The sequence below is a fragment of the Hyphopichia burtonii genome (assembly GCF_001661395.1).
Source record: "Hyphopichia burtonii NRRL Y-1933 unplaced genomic scaffold HYPBUscaffold_1, whole genome shotgun sequence".
NCBI lineage: Eukaryota > Fungi > Ascomycota > Pichiomycetes > Serinales > Debaryomycetaceae > Hyphopichia > Hyphopichia burtonii.
In genome coordinates, this window is record NW_017963728.1 from 2655788 (window position 1) to 2675153 (window position 19366).

Consider the following 19366-nt stretch of genomic DNA (forward strand, 5'->3'; position numbering starts at 1 on the left):
AAGAATGAAATCGATCATATAAATTCAAACGACAGCAAGCTCGGATTATATGCACACCACTTTTCCTCCTTATTAGCAGCAACTCATTAACTACTGGTGTATGGGTGTCGTAGTACATTATACAGTTAGTTGATGGTACGATTGATTGAAATGCATTAAGAAGGTCAATTAGATTAGTATATAAAAGTTATAAGCCTATTGAAACTTTTAGAGTAAAGGTAACCAAAAAAGGTAAGGTGATCCAAAGGATCAAATACTGACAAATCAAACAAACTGCTAAACAGTCCATTTGTAAATGATCATCCAGATGGGGGTCAGTGTAGAATGCAGTGAAGTAAACAAGAGCAGTGGCGTTAGGTAAGCCGAATTCCAAAACACTAATGAATCTGACCAAGTGGTCGTCACCAAACCAACCACCTTTGTAAAAACCGGTGGTCAAGCCTACTCCAATGATTGGTAAGATGATTAATCTAGTGGCAGTGATGGCAAGGGCAGTTTTCCAAAAACCTGGAGGCATTGCACGAACTTTCAATCTTGAAATTGTAGCTCCCAATAGTAACAAACCCAAGGGAACTGAAGCATTACCAACATAAGAAGTTAAGTCGATTATGAATGATAATGGAGGTTGTTCATCGGGAGCAGGGTGAATATGGACTTGATTACTTGGAACAAATAAGGCTTTCAAAGGAGGAGCCATGGCAATGATAATTGAGATAATTAAGGATGCAGAATTAGGTGCTGCAAAGTTTTTCAACACTCTGATAGCGTGTCTTTTGAATTTAGCACCTTTTGTTTCAAGATGACTCGATTGTAAGCTCTGTGAATCATTTACCAAATCAATTGGTTCGATGCCAACGTCGCTGGTACCAGTGACGTTTTGTCTGACTTGATTGGTACGCAATCTTTCGAATTCAGAGTATTCATTAATAACGTCTTGAATGTCTTGAGATTTTTGAGTTCTCAAGTCAACTGCTCTTGAATTGACTGGGTTTAAAGAGTAATAATTAGTGTTTGAAGAAGTTTGACTATTACGACGACGGCTCGAAGTATGGGTTTGTGCTTGGGGTTGAGGTTGAGAACTATGAGAACTGATGGATTCCCCACTGTTCATGGAAATAGAAGATCTTGGGTTTGAATTATTCTTTAATAATTCATGTTGTCTTAAAAATGCTCGATGTTGACTATTTTCTAAATCATTAGCTGGAGGAGACTCTGTCTTTTCTATATTCACTGGATTGGGCTGTTGATTCAGTTCACTTGAGCTGATTGAAGTTTGCTCATCATCTTCTTCATTGGGGGTGGTGCTATTATTCTGATTTGATTCTTTTTCAGTTAAGGAAGAGTTTTGATTTTCGTCATCGTTATAATTTTCACCTTTAATTTCATCTCTGAAATCCCATTCAACCAACTGATATAATCCTAAACTAAATTGATAGAAAACTTGTGACGCCAAAAAGATACAAACATATGCAACTCCTTTATCACCTTCAGTAGCACTGAATATTCTTCCTCCCTTTGAAAGTGTTTGCATATAAGCAATGGGCAAATCACTAATATTAGGAAATAAGCCAACCGAAAGTAATCCACCTAACCATCTTTTAGGACAATTTGTTATCAACGATACAATATAAGCCAACATCAATCCTAACGAAAAAAGTAAAGTACCTTCAAAGAAAATGATCCCCAAATTTTTGATATCGGATGATTTCAAATTTGATACGATGTTATTGAAAATCAAACACGGCATAATGGCACTCACTATTGCATCCGATATATCTCGACATGTCGGCACGGATAAGATATTCCTTTTCGCCAAATAAAAACCTATTGCTATAATAAAGTAGATCTTGAAAATCGGCTTAACGGCCGCGTATATCACCATCCCTAGTGGGATTCCTCCTCCACTCATGATAATATATTAACAGAACTACTGACTTGGGGATAGAACAGTTCAACCTATAGACATTAGTCGCTGAAGGAACAGAATATACTGAAAGAAAGAAAGAAAGAAAGAAAGAAAGAAAGAAAGAAGGCACTTGACAGAATCCTGAGAAGACTGAAAAAAATGGAAAAAGAAAAAGGTTATTCTACGGAAAAAAAACAAACTGGGCCAACTGTTATCTGCAATATGGCTCTTCAGAGAGTGGACCATATAGTTGGTACCTCCAGATATAGCATCCATGTTGTATCCATGGAGCATTTATGAAGCAAGGATGAGGCAAGGCTGTACCGGCCCCAGCTGGAGCCAAGTAGGGGCCATCTCTGGAACCATCTCTGCAACATCTATGGAGATTGGTACCAGCACGAACGGAATCAAAGATAAAGCTTACTTCATTATAACAAATACTACCGTACAAACAAATAAAAGCCATATATTACACTGAAAGAGAAGACCGAAAGAAATAAATACCCAAAAGAAAAGAATACACGTTAACATAATTATTCAACCATTTGCGAAACTATATTGACGCAAGTAAGTGGTTTTTTGGCATTCATGGTACTATTATGAATGGCCACTACGGAAACAACTTCATCAACTTGGAAAATCAAGTTTGAATCACCATTATCATCAAGTTCGATTTCATCAAGTAGCATTTCCCAGTCTTCAATATCGTCAGCCGGTTCTTCTTGTTTGACCGATTCAGTTGAAAAAATCGATTCTGAAATCGACTTATCTGAGCCATCGTTACGGTCTTCAAACGAACTGGCATCAGTCAAGTCCGGTGAGTACAGCTTAAGTTTTGAATTCATCTGACTAATGTACTCACTGATTGCGTTATGCGATAATCTGGCTGGAGATCTTTGCGGAACTTTGATCTCTTCCACTGGAATCGATTGTTGCTGAATGATTATTTGGCTCATTCTTTCTTGTGCTGATTGCACCGGATCTTGGTAAAGCACGTAGTTTTCGTACTCTGTCATGAGATATATGTAAAACTAAATGTAAAGACTAAAGGGTCAAAAAAAGGGGGAAAAGGGAGTAATGCTACACAAAAAAGTTGCAACCCATGAACTGCCAACATCCTCTCTCATATATATACTCATCTCAGCAAGAGACAATCCGCTGGATAACCTTCTAAATGAGTTAATGCAAGGGATAATAAGTATGTCATTGAAATGGTTGTTTCCTTTGCGTTTCAAATTGTTTAAATCTGTTTCTTTCTTGCGTTCGTCCAAATTCGGAAGGTTGATTAATTGCAGCAGTGCAGCAACCCCTTCATTTATGTTTTTTTTNTGCAGCAACCCCTTCATTTATGTTTTTTTTTTTTCTTTTACACTGTTTTTTTCCTTTCTCTTAGATAAGATTCTCTGGTAACACTCTGATGACGCTATGAGCTTCAGCAGTAAGATTCTTTTTCCAAACCCTTCATCATAGCCATACACACAAGTACAGTATAAGGGCCAATTGTGTCTCGTACATCTTCAGTGAGAAAACCGATTGCTGGGGTCGAACCCGCACTGGGACAATTTTTTTATTTTCCGGAGGCTGGCTGATGGAAGATGATATATTTTTCACTATTGTGATTCTTAATCGGTAGAAGAGCCAATCGCCAGTAGATCGGATACAATGGCATCGATGAGGATGCCCGTCTAAGTAAGTTGAACGGTTGTAAGACCCTACATTTGCAAGAAAAGAAAAAGAGAGAATAAGTAAAGCACAATGTATTATATTACAGATTAATTTTTCGACTTCTTTTTTGGAGGTCTATCATCACCACCGCTTTCAGAATCACTTTCAGCGGGGGCATCCGAATCGAATTCTTCAGCCACGTCTGAATCAGAACCACTTTGGAAATCGCCATCATCTTCCAGTTCATCATCACCAGCACTACCCATATCAACATCGCCATCATCATCATCATCATCAGCTTCATTAATAGCTTTAGCCAACATTGCCTTAGCAACTTTTTCTTCGTTTTTAATTCTAAGACCTTTTGATTGACAGAAATTTTCAATTGATTCTTGTTCTTCACGATCAATACTACCAAAAATATGAGATTGATTATTACCTCTCAAGTTAATTTCTAAATCAAAAGTACGGGAAGCAGAAACACCAGTACCAGTTCTTGACATTGTTATGGAACTGACTTCCGAAAACGGAATATAAACTGTTGGTTTGGTGACAAATAAAAAGCATCTATCTAAAGGATATAAATAACCTTCAGAAGCTTTCAAAGAACAAGAAATACCTGGTTGTAAGAAACGAGAAGTAAAACTTCCAGGTGTAACCAATTTACGTTCAGTCAAACCTTTGAAACAATGAGACATAACTAAATGAGCTTGAGAATCATAGTTTTTCTTCAAACGATCTTTATATTTTGAATTATATTCTTCTTCAGAAACATTTAATTCTAATTCAATTTCTTCTTCACGAACAAATTGTAAAACTAAAAATGGATAACGGGTTTGACCTTGTCTTAAAGGAGGATCGATTTGTAAAACAATTAAATGATGTGATTCATCCGGTTTTGGTAATGAAAAAATCCTTTCAATTTGTTTATATTGAATTTTATAATCATATGTTTTACCACGTAATCTTAAAGAAGTTGGATACATATCAATATCGTAACGACCTCTTGGAGTTAAGAATAATACATCACTGAATGATACAATTGCTTCACCGGCAATTTGTCCAATATCAGCTTTATCTTTTAATTGTTCATAAAATACATTTGCAGCGTTAACTTCTTCTATTTCTTGCTTCATTTCTCCATCTTCTTCATCTTTAACCATATTCTCTGTTTCATTTTCAATAACTCCTGGTATATAAAATCTCATTTCAACAACTTCATCTCCTGTTTTTTGGCCATTATCTAAATTAAATTCAACTGCAACTTCGTTTTTACCAGTCAAATTTGAGTTACTGATATCATTATATGGTAATTCAAATGCTGGTTTATTGTTCACTTGGAAAATCAATTCATTTCTTGCCAAATCAGTTTTACCCCAATTCCATCCTCTTAAACTATGTTCTTTATGTTCTAAGGTAATATGAAAATTTCTTTGTAATTCTTGTTTCAACTTACTAAAATCTTCAACATCAAATCCATCTAACGAGATAACCCCTTGATTCTTGGTCTGCACCCTTAATTCGTATCCTCGACTACCACGAGACCATGCTGATGTCAATATTTCTTCCAGTGGTAATAAAAATGGAGCACTATTGGTATTTGCATTCACATTAGAACTAACTTTCCATCCAAGCCCACTATCGGCAATACGCATACGCCCATTAAAACGCGATTGATTAAGGTATATCTTCTCAAAGTCAGTATTAACCATCGTGTTTATCTGTTCTCTGATACTCTATGGCCTTTGCTTCCTCCTGGTGTCTTTTTCAATTTAGTGAAGAAAAAGTCTTCAACGCGTCCACCCCAGGAGAAACACCCGCACACCACATATAACACCCGCACACCAAAAATCCGATTGAGTCATTCTCGTTTTTGTTTCTTTTTCTTAGTGCAAATTCCAAAGATCGGAGGTTTTTCTCAAGTGAAAAATCATGAAAAAGATCGAATACTAGTACTACTGCCAATTACTTCTCTACATACAAAGATGGTTAAAGCGGGTGTTTTAGGAGCCACTGGTTCTGTTGGTCAACGTTTTATTCTTTTGTTGCAAGATCATCCAGATTTCGAACTTTATGCTTTAGGTGCATCTTCTCGTTCAGCTGGTAAAGAATATAAAGATGCAGTTACTTGGAAACAAACTGCTCTTTTACCAGACTTTGCTAAAGGTCTCCCAGTGGAAGAATGTAAGCCAGAAGGTAGATTTGCCGATGTTGATGTTGTTTTCTCTGGTTTAGATTCCGATGTTGCTGGTGAAGTTGAAAAAGCATTTGTTGATGCTGGGAAAATCGTTATTTCAAATGCTAAAAACTATAGAAGAACTCCTGATGTTCCATTGATTGTTCCAATTGTTAATCCTGAACATTTATCAGTTGTTGAAAAAAAAATCAAAGATGCTGCCGATCAAGGTAAACCAAAACCTGGTTTTGTTATTTGTATTTCAAATTGTTCAACTGCTGGTTTAGTTGCTCCATTAAAGCCTTTGGTTGAACAATTTGGTCCAATTGATGCTTTGACTGCTACCACTTTACAAGCCATTTCTGGTGCTGGGTTTTCTCCAGGGGTTCCCGGGATGGATGTTTTAGATAATATCATTCCTTATATTAGTGGTGAAGAAGATAAAATGGAATGGGAAACTAGAAAAATCTTGGGTAACATTAATAAAGAAGGTAATGAATTTGAACCTCTTAACGAAGATTCAATGAAAGTTAGTGCTCAATGTAATCGTGTCGCCGTTAGCGATGGTCATACTGAATGTATCTCTTTAAGATTTGCTAATAGACCTGCTCCTTCTTTAGATCAAGTTAAAAAAGCTTTATCTGATTACAAATGTGATGCTTTCAATTTAGGCTGTCACTCTGCTCCAAAACAAACCATCCATGTCTTGGAACAAGCCGATAGACCTCAACCAAGATTAGACAGAGATAGAGACGCCGGTTACGGGGTTTCTGTTGGTAGAGTTAGAGAAGACCCTGTATTGGATTTCAAAATGGTTGTTCTTTCTCACAACACCGTCATTGGTGCTGCTGGTGCAGGTATATTAATTGCCGAAATCTTAAAAGCCAAAAACGTTCTTTAAACGCTTTCAACTATATTATAAATATAATATTACATAATAAATCATATCAATATATAGAAACATATCTTTTTCATGTAGTCTTGTGACCATCGCAAAAGAAAAAAAAACGGTGGAGAAAAAAATTGCGGCAATCAAATCTTCGGAGTCTATTGATTCATCAAGATGAATGGCTTGATCGATGTTGGGTTGTTTGATCAAATAACAGATGATATCATCTACGAACATGTCTATGACCTTTACACCAACCACAAACCCCGAGATGACCAACACCTTGGCTACATAAATAAGTCAAAGACAACAATCAACATCAGCTGTGCTGATAACGACTTGACTATTAAACAGTCTTTAACTTCGCTTTCTTCTAATACCCAGGCATCTTCCACTGGATTTGTATGCTGGCAGACATCGTCGTTTCTAGTCGACTGGATACTCACCGATCCAAAATGTCCCTTCTATAAATCTTTTGCTGAAAAACAAGATTTATCGATATTGGAAATGGGTGCTGGAGTATCGGGGGTTGCAGTATCACTCCTCGGACCTAGGGTTAAAAACTACGTTGCCTCTGATCAAAAACATATCCTAAAGCTCTTGAAAGAGAATTTTTCAAATAATGTCCCCACGAATAAGTTTTCCAGCGAAACTATATCCACGGACAATTCAAATAAAACCCATCCTAAAATCGATATTATTGAGTACGACTGGGAACACCCCATGCAAGGCTTGTCCAACTATAATAATGTAAACGATCGTGTCCCCGATATGTTAATTGCTTGTGATACTATTTATAATGAATTTTTAATCCAGCCGTTCCTTGATGCGTGCCAACAATCAATGAACAACACAAATGGACTTCTTATTGGTATTCAGTTGCGAGACCAGTCAGTGATCGAACTGTTCCTCGAACAAACATTAGAATCTGGTCTTCAATTGCACTATATTCCTCCAGAATCTCTAAGTGAAGACTTGCTACTGGGTTTTGTAGTTTACTACATAATAAGACCCGTACACCCAATATAAATTTTCTCGAAATAACAAAACTAAAAAAAAAAAAAATCGTAGTTTAGACCTTCAACCTATAGACCAATTCGATTAAAACATTGCATTCTGTTCACCTTTGCGTATTTCTGTACAATCCCCTGCAAATAGAACATCTGATTATCTGAGGCGACAGGACTGGCCCATCCTCTATTTACTAATTCTTGCATCTGGCCATGTCCGTCTTCAGTGGGAATACGAACTTTCCTGGGGCTTTTTCTAATTCCCAATTCAAGATGAACAATAACACCAGCAACAACAATACCAGCAATAACAGTAATAATGGGAATAACGGGGTGTTTGGTAAAAACGGTTCCAATAACTTTGGTAAGCCTGGTAATCCAAATCAAAGAAAGAGAAAAGTCTTTATAAACAATCACAATTCAAATACTTCCAACAACAATCAGAACCATCAAAACAATAATCAGAATCATCAAAACAACAATAATAGATTTAATAATTATAATAATAACCCAAATCGAAATAATTCTAAACGAACCAATGATAAGAATCAAGATCGAAGAAAAAATACGAAAAAAAAGGACAAACTAAATGATAAAACTAATGATAAAAAAACTTTCTTGAATGGTTCGTTGAATGATAGCGTTTCTGCATTTGATCTGAACTCTCCAACTCCAGAGTCGCTAGAGACTCCAGCGAAAGTTTTACCTCGTCAGTCACAAGAACAACTACAGAATTTCAGTAATGAAGAAACCTCTTTGATTGGTCCTTTATTCAGTAATCCAGAATCATTAGGTTTCCAACGTAAAACACCTTCTCTGAAAAGGCCAATTCCACGATACATGCTTACGCAACCCCGTCAGCTTATAACTCCCCCATTCATCCAAAATCAATGGGATAAAGAAAATCAAGATAAAATGCGTAGCATGGAATCATCAAACAAAGATTTTCAAGGATTGTATGAAGAATTTCAAAAAATGAGAGAAACTGAAAGATCAAAGATGGAATCCTTAGGTCTTGTGGATGCAGAGAATATCAGTAAAGATTTGACTGACGCCATTGCATTTCAAGGTTCGTGTCTTGAAATGTGTCCGATTTTCGAAAGAGTTAGAAGACAATTAGAAAATAATGTAAAGGCATTGGAAAAAGATCCTCATACCAACAAAATATCTCCTACTAAAGCCATAAAGGCCTTTTCACGACCTGCTGCTGGTCAAGCTCCCCCTTTACCCTCTGAAGTTAGACCCCCTCATATTTTAAAACAAACTTTAGATCATATGGTCGATGAAATAGTTCCTCAGTTACCTGAAGCTCATTCATTCATCTGGGATAGAACAAGATCAATTCGACAAGACTTCACTTATCAAAACTTTTTCGGTCCTGAAGCAATTGATTGTAACGAGCGGATTGTGAGAATTCATTTGATTTCTTTACATATTATGGCTGGTGCAGATGTCGAATATTCCCAGCAACAGGAATTGGAACAATTTAATAAAGCTTTGCAAACATTGATTGAAATTTATCAGGATATTAGAAATCATGGAGGTAACGCTCCTAATGAACCTGAATTTAGAGCATACTACTTGCTCAGTCATTATAGAGACGCTGAAGTTGAAAGAGAAATACAAGAATTACCAGATTTTATTTTCAAGTCCCCTGAAGTTCAATTGGCACTCAAATTTAGAACAATCTTGTCACAAAATAACATTGTCGAAAGGGGTTTCCAAAATCCAATTGGTGCCCTCAACTTGTTCCTGGAATTCTTCAAACTTGTTTATAGTCCTGAAACTCCATTGTTGTTTGCTTGCTTGTTGGAGACTCATTTTAATGAGATTAGGTTTTATGCGTTGAAAGCAATGTCTAGATGTTATCATACTAGAGGTAAAGCATATCTAGCAGAATCATTAAAAGATATGTTAGGATTTGATTCAATTGAAGGCCTTGTAAAATTCATAGAATACTATGAAATCGATTCTTTGAATGATAACGGAGAATTACTCATTGATTTATTCAACAAAGATAAATTAAGCAATTACAAACTAAATTCAATTAATGAAAAACCTAGATTATCACAACCTTGCTCAAAACAGATTGATGACAAGATAATTGGTCCGTTGAAATCGTTCATCAATTGTGGAAAGCCAACCTACACATTGAACTTAAAAACTTCAAAAGATAGAGAAGTTATTCCAAGTAACCTACCAGCACAAAAGCCTACTTTCTCATCACAAGGTGCATTTGGTGGATTCTCCCAAGCGCCTGTTCAGCCTGGTGGTTCTAAAAGCTTATCTGATTTCCTTAGTTCTTCTGGTAGCACTCCGGGATTTGGTACTTCTCAAGCATTAGGTGCTCGTCAAGGGTTTGGCGCTTCTGCCCCTTCCCAACCAACTAACACTTTTGGAACTTCACAAACATTTGATGCTTCTAAAGTATCTAATAATACCAAACCTTTTGGTGCGTCTCAGGCACCTGCTGGTACTTCTACAACAAATGTTGGATCTCAAAGTCTGATTACCCCTAAACCAGGATTTTCTTCGACTGACAATGCACCAAAACTTTTCCCAAAGCCTCAAGCACCACTTGCTGAAAGTAAACAGGATTCTTTCAATTTTAAAAGTTTTGGCAACCCTTCCGTGGATAAGGCTAAACAACCTAATCCAGTCCAATCGGAAAAAGAATCATCTTCATCTTCACCAATCAACTTTAAACCCTCTTCAAGACCCAATGTGCCAGCTCAAGATCAACAACAGTTTCTGTTTAAACCGGCCATCGAATCCCATACCCAAAAGCAGGACCAACCATCTTTTAAGACGAACCCACCAACCATTCCTTCTCTCACAGAAAAACCAAAGAAAGATTTTATTCCTGAAAAACCAAAGCTCAAAGATCATAAGCATTTTGGCCAAGCCTTGGAAAAAGTATATAATGAGATTTTGCAATCTACGATTGATGATGAACTTTCCAAATTATTACCCAAATTGATGCGAATTGAAAACCGAAACCAAGAACGTAAGAAGATCATCAACTCATTCAGTAATGAATTATATCAAGCATTTATATCTGAGATTATTTACAACCAAACCTTAAAAGCACAAGCTACCAATTTTTATGAAACTAACCTTAAAAGATTTATTTTAAGAAGATTAAGTGATAAAGGAGAACAGTTGAAGGTGAAACATGAATTGAGACGTAAGAAATTAGACGAACTAAACAGTATTTCATTCAAGGTCCCCACATTGAAAAGACGATCTTCAAATGCTAGTTTGAGTTCATTAGGAAGTACAAAAATGAAGAAGAGACTTAATTTTACTGAAAATGAACCCAGTTTCAACCACATTAGTGAAAGACAAACCGAGGTTAGAAAGTTGTGGGAGCCTATCGACCTCTCACAGTTTCTCAAAACCTGTTCAAAACATATCAAGCTTAGTATTGACTCTTTTGTGGAGCTAAAATTTTTGCTTGTGATTGAGAATTGGACATCTCCTTATTCAAAATGGCTAAACACTAAGTTAATGCTAAAGATTAACAAAGAAAGAATGATCTATGAAAATAAGATAAGTGATGACAGGATGAGTATCAATTTACAAAGTTTACCACAAAACAATTATTTGAATAAAGATTTTTTCGGTAATACTGCTTTTATCTTGTTTGAAGCTGGATTTTTCAATGACGGCCAAATTAGCCAATATAATGGTGATCTTAGTTCGAAATTACAAAGGGACGAAACTATTTTGAATAAAATCATACAATTATGTTCCAGGTATGGTTATTATAAAGTTCAAATTCTTCTTGTTTTTTGGAATATTAGTAAATCCGACACTCCTGATGTTTCAAACCTTTTGAAAATCCCAGAACATAAAAACAACAGCGTTATTGAAGACATTATTGTCTGTGACATGACTGCCAAAGATCAAAACATTAATGGTATCTTACTTGAAGGGTTCAATAACTTGAGTGACGGTTTCACTGGAGACCTTACCCCGAGAGGAGCCAAGAAGAAAGAAAAGCTTCGTAAATTGAATGAAAACAAGAAACGTAAAATGTCAGAATCTCCTGCACCAGTCACCGACTCCATGGATGAACACCGAGCTAAAGAATCCGAGTATCTCAAGCGGGCTAAACACAACCGTCAATATGGATACTTGGCCAACCACATATCCAATGTTTCGAACTCTAGCATCAAGTCTCGAAATAATTCAATCAATGATTCCACATCCTTATATTTGAGTGCAATTAACAGGACTCAAAACAACTCATCTACCTTTTTAAACCTAAACTCGTCCATCGGGAACGATACCACTTTCAAAAAAGATTTGTCTATTCTTCCTTCATTCGGAGAAGGTGTTGGAATTATTGAAGAAAGCACTCCATTTGCATCACCCAAGGGAAAATCATTCACCAAACCAGCTCCTAAGAATATTTCAAATAACGTTGAAATCTTACGTAACTTGACTGCAAGCATTAAAGCCAAATATAAAAAGTGAGTTTCCTCACTCTTGTATAATAGTTGTATAATAATATTAATAAACATTACCACCCCTTAGGATACTTTGGTATCCTTTTAGATTATATTTTAATAAGAGAACTGTATTCAAATAAAGAATGGTATTAAATAAGAAAGTTGTATAGACTGCAAAGATTTGCGCATCCAACGAAAAGCTGTACCAAAGAACGAAAAAAAAAAAAAAATCGATCGCTATACCACTTTTATTCGAAAGTCCACCGAACTATGAAAGGTCGTATACCGCCGGGTCCTGATGCCAAGGCGTCCATTGCAAACACGCTTCAAGTATTTCTAAAGTTTCATATTAGAGACGTATCACTTTTTTTCGTTGAAATAGGCTGTAGAACAGCTCTTAACCAAGCACCAAGGTTATTCGTTTTATCCAAACTGGAGGAAAAACAATTGAAAAATCTTCAACACTTCACAGTGTATGTGCTGAAAATGTTGTCAGTGCTAGTAAAGTATGCCCCGGCCCGCCAATTATTCATAAATCCTGATAATCCCGAAGAAGAGTACGATATTCTAAGACAAATAGTTTTAGAATTCTCCCGGGTATTATTTCCAAGCAGCGAAGATTATCCTGATCTACACATCGAGGCTTCAGAAACTTATTTGAAGGAAAATTATGTACTGGATATGTTGATCAAACAGGACTTTGGCTACTCTCATTTTGATTTGACTGCTAAAGTGAGTCAGATGCCCTCGATCGATAAGTCCAGTGAAAAATTCAAGCATTGGAGTAAGAACGTCGATTGCAATTATTTCAGAGCATTAGATAAGTTATCGGATTTCACTCCGGACGAGAAACTCCAAATAAGGCTTCTTTACCATGGATTCAGAAAAACCTTGAGTATACTTGTTGATGAAAACGAGTCAAGACAGAGCATTGCTCAAGCAGCTTTGCTACTGAAGTCTTTTAACGACTTGTACAACGACCTTAGAGTCAGATTGAACGTGCATATAGAACACCATATTCCAGTACTATACAGAGATCCCTCATTACTGTAAACAAGGGCACTTACCACCAGGCCCATAATCAAATGGATTTGGACTCAAAATCAATTAGACCTGGATCCAAAATCAGATGCATTCGACCCAAAATCAATTAGATTTGGATTCAAATTCAAATAGATTTGGTTACCTTGTTTTTTTTTGCAGTAATTAGATATAGTAGCCACTACGTAGACATACTTGAGCAAAAGCTTCAGCTACGGCTCCAGCACAGCAACAGATGCAGCAAAAGCACCGGCCTGACTACCAGCCCGCGTCTTTCCCATCTTCATCAAAAGATACCCGTTAAAGACCATCTCCCTAAACTTAATATCGCTCAGCACAACCCTAGAAGTTTGGCTACAACCGCAAACATGCCAGGAAAACAACACCAGCTGTCCACCACCACACCAGCTACCCACACCCTTCGTTGCAGCCTGTACCCTCTCTTCATTCCCAGAGATATCACCAATTACATCGTTCAGCCCAAAGACAGGGTTTAATTAAACTCAAACCAGGGCCAGTGTGCAGGAATTTTTCAGTTCGGATTTTCAAAGGAAATTTCTCTTTCTGTTCGCTTTTTCAAACCAAAAAAAAAAGATAAACTTCACCAGATCGACAGAGAAGCACTTTTAAATTATCCAATACACCGATTTCCAAACCCGGCGGAAACATTCAGCACAGAGAAAGACGATTGCACAAGTAGTTTTTGAACCGACACAGCTGCTGATTCTTGCATTCCAATTTGTTCTATAATAAAATACCGATTTTCTTTTATCTGTTTCATTTTTTGAACTTGACAAAGCTCGTATTCTTCCTCCAGTTCCTTTGAAAGTTAATAGCATGGATTTACTAAAAGACGCCACCAAGAACTTGAACTTATATGAAGTCAAGGCATATGTTCGTAAAGCCCAAAACGTTGCTATGAACTTAACCGAGATGGAAGCCAAGGTTCGTGAGGCTACTAATAATGAACCTTGGGGATGTCCAACAACGGTTATGGCACAAATTGCTTCGGGTACTTATAATTATAGGGAAAGAGAAGAAATCATTGGATTCATTTTCCGTCGTTTCACCGAAAAGGCTGCTAATGAATGGAGACAAATATATAAATCTTTACAATTATTAGATTATTTGATTAAAAATGGATCAGAAAGAATTATTGACGATGTCAGAGCTAATATTTCTTTAATACAAATGTTGAAATCTTTCCATTACATTGATTCAAAGGGTAGAGATCAAGGTATCAACGTTAGAAATAGATCCAAAACTTTAATTGCGTTATTAAATGACGATTCTCTCATTAGATCGGAACGTAAAAAGGCTAGAGCTAATCAAAAAAAATTCGGTGGGGTCTCTTCTGCTGCTTTCGGTGGTGCCTCTTCTATTACCACTGGTCCTAATTATGATGATGGCGACTTTACTAACCGTGTTTATGGTGACGGTGGTGTTTATGGTGAAAGATACGATGATCCTGCTGCTGCTTATGAAAATGGTAATTCGAATGATAATTTCGAAGAGTATGACGTTGGTGGCTCTACTTCTTCTAGTAACTCCGCTGCTAAGCCAACAACTAGTACTTCGAGAGTCCATGGTACTTCTTCTAAACTGAAGGCTAAGGCTAAACCAACCACTGCTCCTGCTCAAACAGAACAACCTGATTTATTAGGTGACTTGGTTTCATTTGATGCTCCTTCATCGACTAATAATAATAGCTCGACCAAAGCTGCTGCACCAGCTGAAGATGACGATGATGACTTCGATGATTTCCAAGCAGCTCCTTCTCAACCTCAAAAACCAAACCTTTCTTCAAACTTATCAAACTTATACCAAACTCAACCTCAACCTCAAATTCAACAACAAAATTCCTTCGTTTCTCCTGCTCCTCAACAAAACTTATTCAGCACTTCATCTTCTACTCCAAATTATAACATCAATAGCACTCCTTCTAGTGGCCCAGCTAAATCAAACAATAATGATGCCTTTTCATCCTTGTTCTCTTCGGCTAAAACTAAAACTACTTCCAAATCTAGTGGTGCCTCTACTCCTGCTGCCAAACCAGCTCCTGTCTCCAAAACTGCCGACGACGACTTTTTCGGTGATTTCAGCTCAAACAACACTACCAAACCTGCCACTAACAATAATGCAAACGGTAATGGAACTGCTCAAACAAATAGTGGCGATATCGACTTATTAAGCTTCTAAGATGATTATCTCTCGTTCAAATAAGAAAATTTACAAATTCTTGAAAAAAAAAAAAAAAGTATAACTATTGAAAAATGCAAAAAAATAAAAGTACTCTTTATATCAATTTCAAGCCTATTCATCGTTTCCCATTATAACCTTCTGTATGCTTCTTTTTCTCTTGACCATTTAATTCTACTACTTTATTGTTTGTTTGTCTTTTTAACTGTTTCATTACTATTACTTTTGAATTTTACATCATAACCGGAGGCGATATCATTTCTTCGTTTGTATTCGAATTACATTTACTTCAATTGTAACTATCTGGTTAAGTTTAGTGTAGTGTAGTATTTGAACCAATCTTACGTTGCCAAAATCGTTTTTTTTTTTTTTTGTAATGAGAAGCTTTTCGAAGTCTGTTAAAACTGGAGTTTTTTTTTTTCTTTGCTGAAGCAATTCCTTCTACTTTTCATTATAATTACAGCAATTGTCAATATGTTCAAAGCCAATACCAGATTATTCTCTACCAGTGCCAGAAACTTAGGTACCAAAGTTTTCTTTACCCCATCAATTAACGGGGTTAAACAATCTCCAATCAAATTTGAATTGTATGATGATATTGTTCCAAAAACTGCTGAAAATTTCAGAGCTTTATGTACTGGAGAAAAAGGTTTTGGTTATGCTAATTCCATCTTCCATAGAGTAATCCCACAATTCATGTTACAAGGTGGTGATTTTGAAACCGGTAAAGGTTACGGTGGTAAATCTATCTACGGTAAGAATTTCCCAGATGAAAACTTCAAGATCCCACATAACAAGCCAGGTTTATTGTCTATGGCTAATGCTGGTCCAAACACCAATGGATCTCAATTCTTCATCACCACTGTTCCATGTCCATGGTTAGATGGTAAACATGTTGTTTTCGGTGAAGTTATTGAAGGTATTGAAACCGTTAAAAAGATTGAAAACGAAGGCTCCGGTTCTGGTCAAACCAGATCTGCCATTGTTATTGAAGAATCCGGTGAAGTATAAACTAACTATATAATATTGTAAATAAACGCTACAAATTTTTCGTACGATGAATATAATATGCATTGGTAATTGTATAAATAGGAAAAGAAAGGGAAAGGATTAAGAAGATAAGAACATAAAATGAATAAATTAGCGACCAAAAGATGGAGGTGATCTAAATTTTATAATTTTTTTTTTATTTTTCTTTTTTAATTTTCAATCAAAAGAAGTCTGAAATTTAGTTAATGTTTACATCTATGGTACAGGGTTATCAAACCAAATAATGATACTTAGTCAAAACATCAACCAAATAAAGAAACCAATAATAAATAAATAAATGAGTGAATTTTAATCACTTAAATTTTCAAATTTGGATGAAGTTCTTCTTTTGGAAGTAAATCTTTTGGTAATTTTTTCTTTAATTCAGCTAATTTATCGTAGTCACCAGCCAAAATTCTTGCAACAACCAAATCGTCTCTGTCTCTAATTTCTCTACTTGATTTACCTTCATTACTTAAGAATTCCTTGGCCTTTTCGGTATCACCATGGAAATATTCTTCCATTGCTCTTAATCTTAATTCTTTTTCAGCCCAGTCAGGACCATCAGTAGCTCTTCTCTTCATTTGAGTAGTATATTTAGAATAGGCAACGTAAACGAAAACTGGTAATACGATATAAAAATATGAAAATTCCCAACCTTCAGCTTTTTCAGTTTCACGAATAACTTTCCATTTTAATTCACCAGTTACTTCATCTTTATAAGGAATTTTATCGATAATTTTACCAGCATCTTTAGTTACAAATTGAAAGTTTTTCAAGTCTTGAGTATTATCTTTGTATAAGTTTAATTGATCTCTTGGAATGCCTGGTAATATAAAATTCCATTCTGAATGATTACGTTTATAATATAAGTTTTGTAATTCAGCAATAGTTTTGAATTCTTCATCACTTGGAACTCTTGGAGTACCGTCTGGATTACTATAGATCTTCGTGACAGATGGTAAAGAATCCAATTTAGAACGAATATCTTGTTCTATTTGATAGTTAAACTTTCCTGGTCTATATTTGAAAAGACTATTGAACGGTAATTTAAATGAAAATTTCATCTTATATGAGGAGCTTAGTTTACTGAAATAATGGCCAACACGGTTTCAAATTATCCACACAATTTCTTCTTACTCAACAGCAACGATACTCTATTTCAATCAAGTTAATAAAGTCTTCTTTCAGAGTACACTAAGTATCGTCTTCGGAGTATTGAAAAAAACAAGTCCATACATTTTTTTTCTGTTGGATTTGGTAATATAAATTTCGAATAAATTTTATTGGTGGAAGATTTTGAGTGCAGCTGCTCAAACCGCAAAACCGGTACACCATAGTCTTTACTTTATATACCCAATATCTATGTATATTACACTATATTATACGCCTACAACCGTCTAATCGATAGCCAGAGATTACTTCTTGGAGGTTGAGAACCCACTGAACCCCATGAGGTTCGAGATGTCACTCGAAGGTTCTGGCTCCACCGGGGTTCTCTTTCGTTTCTTCAAATTCTGTCTTTTGAGTCTTCTCTTTTCCAACTGTTTCTGTTCAAATGCTTTTCTTTTGTTAATTCGATCTTGGATTGATACTACAGAGCCAGGGTCCTGTTTTGCTCGGATCAGCTGTGCTACTAGTTTTTCAATGGTTGCAATCACCTCTTCAACTGAAGCACGTCGTATACCACCTTCGAGCAACTCGGTCTCTTCCTCTTCTCCGTCTTTCTTTAGCGACTTGGCCAACTGCTGGGACCTGCCAATGTGCTGCGGAGAGTTGACGTGGTCAATAAGTGCTAAGTTGTCTCTAAAGGACAAATCACAGACCGGACAGAAAAACCCAAACCGTTTATCCTTACCGTAAGACTTTGTATTGAGTGGGTTGATCAAGGTGTGTTTGTTCACGGCCCCGATTGACTCGTTCAAAAGATTGGATCGATGTTGTAGATATGACGTTGGTTTATCTTGATTGATGGCCATCGCTTCGTTGTTGGACGGCTCCACAGCTTTGGGTTTGCCCCCCTGCTTTGCTTCCCGGGCATACGCTTCCACGTCCCAGGTCTTCCGTCCGTACTGATCCACAGATACCTTAGGGTTATCTTCTGACATGGTAATGTCGGTAAAGTTAGTAAAGTTGGTAAAGAAAGAGTATTGAATTTTCAGTTTATTTTTCTTTTGTAACGCGTAGTGATAAAATGGCTCTTTATCAAAGAGATCAAGAATGCCCCGTTCGATAATCAGTTTGGTGAAGGAAGGCTCCAGATCTTTGGGTTCCAAAGTCAGCAAACCTGGAACCAAGGTTAGCCCGAGCTTGGATGGTAAAACTGTCGAAAGAATCAATAATCAGGTGAAGACTGAAAATTTCAAATTCAGATGGAGAGTTCACGGAACCCATATTATAACCAATGTGCCGCAGGTGTTGGATCTTTCAAAGTATGCTGATGAAAGAATGGGTATAAAGATAGCTGCCTTTGATTTGGATGATACTTTGGTGAGGACCAAGTCACCGATGAAGTTTGCAAGAGATTCTAATGATTGGAAATGGTGGAGTCAACCAGACGCCGAATCCAAAGTTCCAGAGACATTGATCAGACTAAACAAGGAGAAGTATATCATAGTGATATTTACCAACCAGGGAGCAGTTGTTGCCAATAACGACGAGCCAAAGAGTAAATCGTACGCAAAGCTCTGTGGCAGGGTAGAGAATATTATTGCATCGCTAAATGGCGAAAGTGAAGAGAAATTTGAAGTGTTAGTATTTGCATCACCGAAAAGACCTGGCGGTAAAAGGAAGAAGCCAACGGGTAATGTAAGTTCCGAAGAAGACCATGACTTCAGTAGAAAACCGAATGTTGGTATGTGGGAACATATGGTTAGGTATTTGAAAGAGCAAAACGAACGAGTTGAAGTATCAATCCAAAATAGTTTTTACGTGGGAGATGCAGCAGGCAGAGGCTCTGATCATCTGGACAGTGATTTAAAATACGCAGAAAAC

The 19366-nt window shown here is 36.6% G+C and overlaps 11 protein-coding genes across 11 annotated transcripts; 6 read left to right on the forward strand and 5 right to left on the reverse strand.

Annotated features, from left to right (window-relative positions):
- Nucleotides 1-187: 187 nt before the first annotated feature.
- ECM3 (putative ATPase) lies at nucleotides 188-2260 on the reverse strand (the record flags this gene model as incomplete). The annotated part of the gene is made up of 2 exons (XM_020222114.1): nucleotides 188-1904; nucleotides 2247-2260. 2 exons carry the CDS (start codon nucleotides 2258-2260, stop codon nucleotides 188-190), a joined length of 1731 nt encoding a protein of 576 aa, XP_020079595.1.
- A 179-nt stretch (nucleotides 2261-2439) lies between these two features.
- On the reverse strand, nucleotides 2440-2862 carry HYPBUDRAFT_4388 (uncharacterized protein; the record flags this gene model as incomplete). The annotated part of the gene is made up of 1 exon (XM_020223422.1): nucleotides 2440-2862. The coding sequence occupies one exon, from the start codon at nucleotides 2860-2862 to the stop codon at nucleotides 2440-2442; it is 423 nt and encodes a 140-aa protein (XP_020079596.1).
- Nucleotides 2863-3678: 816 nt separating this feature from the next.
- On the reverse strand, nucleotides 3679-5283 carry POB3 (FACT complex subunit; the record flags this gene model as incomplete). The annotated part of the gene is made up of 1 exon (XM_020219998.1): nucleotides 3679-5283. One exon carries the CDS (start codon nucleotides 5281-5283, stop codon nucleotides 3679-3681), a length of 1605 nt encoding a protein of 534 aa, XP_020079597.1.
- A 273-nt stretch (nucleotides 5284-5556) lies between these two features.
- On the forward strand, nucleotides 5557-6711 carry HOM2 (aspartate-semialdehyde dehydrogenase; the record flags this gene model as incomplete). The annotated part of the gene is made up of 1 exon (XM_020222686.1): nucleotides 5557-6711. One exon carries the CDS (start codon nucleotides 5557-5559, stop codon nucleotides 6646-6648), a length of 1092 nt encoding a protein of 363 aa, XP_020079598.1. The 3' UTR covers nucleotides 6649-6711.
- A 99-nt stretch (nucleotides 6712-6810) lies between these two features.
- On the forward strand, nucleotides 6811-12183 carry HYPBUDRAFT_9775 (mRNA export factor Sac3; the record flags this gene model as incomplete). The annotated part of the gene is made up of 2 exons (XM_020223998.1): nucleotides 6811-7629; nucleotides 7920-12183. 2 exons carry the CDS (start codon nucleotides 6811-6813, stop codon nucleotides 12126-12128), a joined length of 5028 nt encoding a protein of 1675 aa, XP_020079599.1. The 3' UTR covers nucleotides 12129-12183.
- A 93-nt stretch (nucleotides 12184-12276) lies between these two features.
- On the forward strand, nucleotides 12277-13616 carry HYPBUDRAFT_151812 (uncharacterized protein). Its single transcript, XM_020220697.1, has one exon. The coding sequence runs from the start codon at nucleotides 12374-12376 to the stop codon at nucleotides 13154-13156; it is 783 nt and encodes a 260-aa protein (XP_020079600.1). The 5' UTR covers nucleotides 12277-12373; the 3' UTR covers nucleotides 13157-13616.
- Nucleotides 13617-13981: 365 nt separating this feature from the next.
- On the forward strand, nucleotides 13982-15343 carry ENT3 (Ent3p; the record flags this gene model as incomplete). The annotated part of the gene is made up of 1 exon (XM_020218204.1): nucleotides 13982-15343. One exon carries the CDS (start codon nucleotides 13982-13984, stop codon nucleotides 15341-15343), a length of 1362 nt encoding a protein of 453 aa, XP_020079601.1.
- Nucleotides 15344-15803: 460 nt separating this feature from the next.
- Nucleotides 15804-16450, forward strand: CPR3 (peptidylprolyl isomerase). The gene has a single exon (XM_020220698.1). It carries the CDS (start codon nucleotides 15818-15820, stop codon nucleotides 16352-16354), a length of 537 nt encoding a protein of 178 aa, XP_020079602.1. The 5' UTR covers nucleotides 15804-15817; the 3' UTR covers nucleotides 16355-16450.
- Nucleotides 16451-16492: 42 nt separating this feature from the next.
- HYPBUDRAFT_134106 (uncharacterized protein) lies at nucleotides 16493-17439 on the reverse strand (the record flags this gene model as incomplete). Its single annotated transcript, XM_020219530.1, has 1 exon — nucleotides 16493-17439. One exon carries the CDS (start codon nucleotides 17437-17439, stop codon nucleotides 16690-16692), a length of 750 nt encoding a protein of 249 aa, XP_020079603.1. The 3' UTR covers nucleotides 16493-16689.
- Nucleotides 17440-17641: 202 nt separating this feature from the next.
- Nucleotides 17642-18537, reverse strand: HYPBUDRAFT_151815 (U4/U6-U5 snRNP complex subunit). Its single transcript, XM_020220699.1, has one exon. It carries the CDS (start codon nucleotides 18478-18480, stop codon nucleotides 17791-17793), a length of 690 nt encoding a protein of 229 aa, XP_020079604.1. The 5' UTR covers nucleotides 18481-18537; the 3' UTR covers nucleotides 17642-17790.
- Nucleotides 18538-18637: 100 nt separating this feature from the next.
- Nucleotides 18638-19347, forward strand: HYPBUDRAFT_151817 (polynucleotide 3'-phosphatase; the record flags this gene model as incomplete). Its single annotated transcript, XM_020220700.1, has 1 exon — nucleotides 18638-19347. A coding segment is annotated over exon 1 (527 nt), but the record flags the coding sequence as incomplete, so codon positions are not given.
- Between the last annotated feature and the right edge of the window lie 19 nt (nucleotides 19348-19366).

What these genes read in the sequence shown, in the direction of transcription:
- CPR3 (XM_020220698.1), top strand. Translation starts at nt 15,818, where the DNA reads ATGTTCAAAGCCAATACCAGATTATTCTCTACCAGTGCCAGAAACTTA.
- HYPBUDRAFT_151815 (XM_020220699.1), bottom strand. Translation starts at nt 18,480, where the DNA reads ATGTCAGAAGATAACCCTAAGGTATCTGTGGATCAGTACGGACGGAAG.
- HYPBUDRAFT_151812 (XM_020220697.1), top strand. Translation starts at nt 12,374, where the DNA reads ATGAAAGGTCGTATACCGCCGGGTCCTGATGCCAAGGCGTCCATTGCA.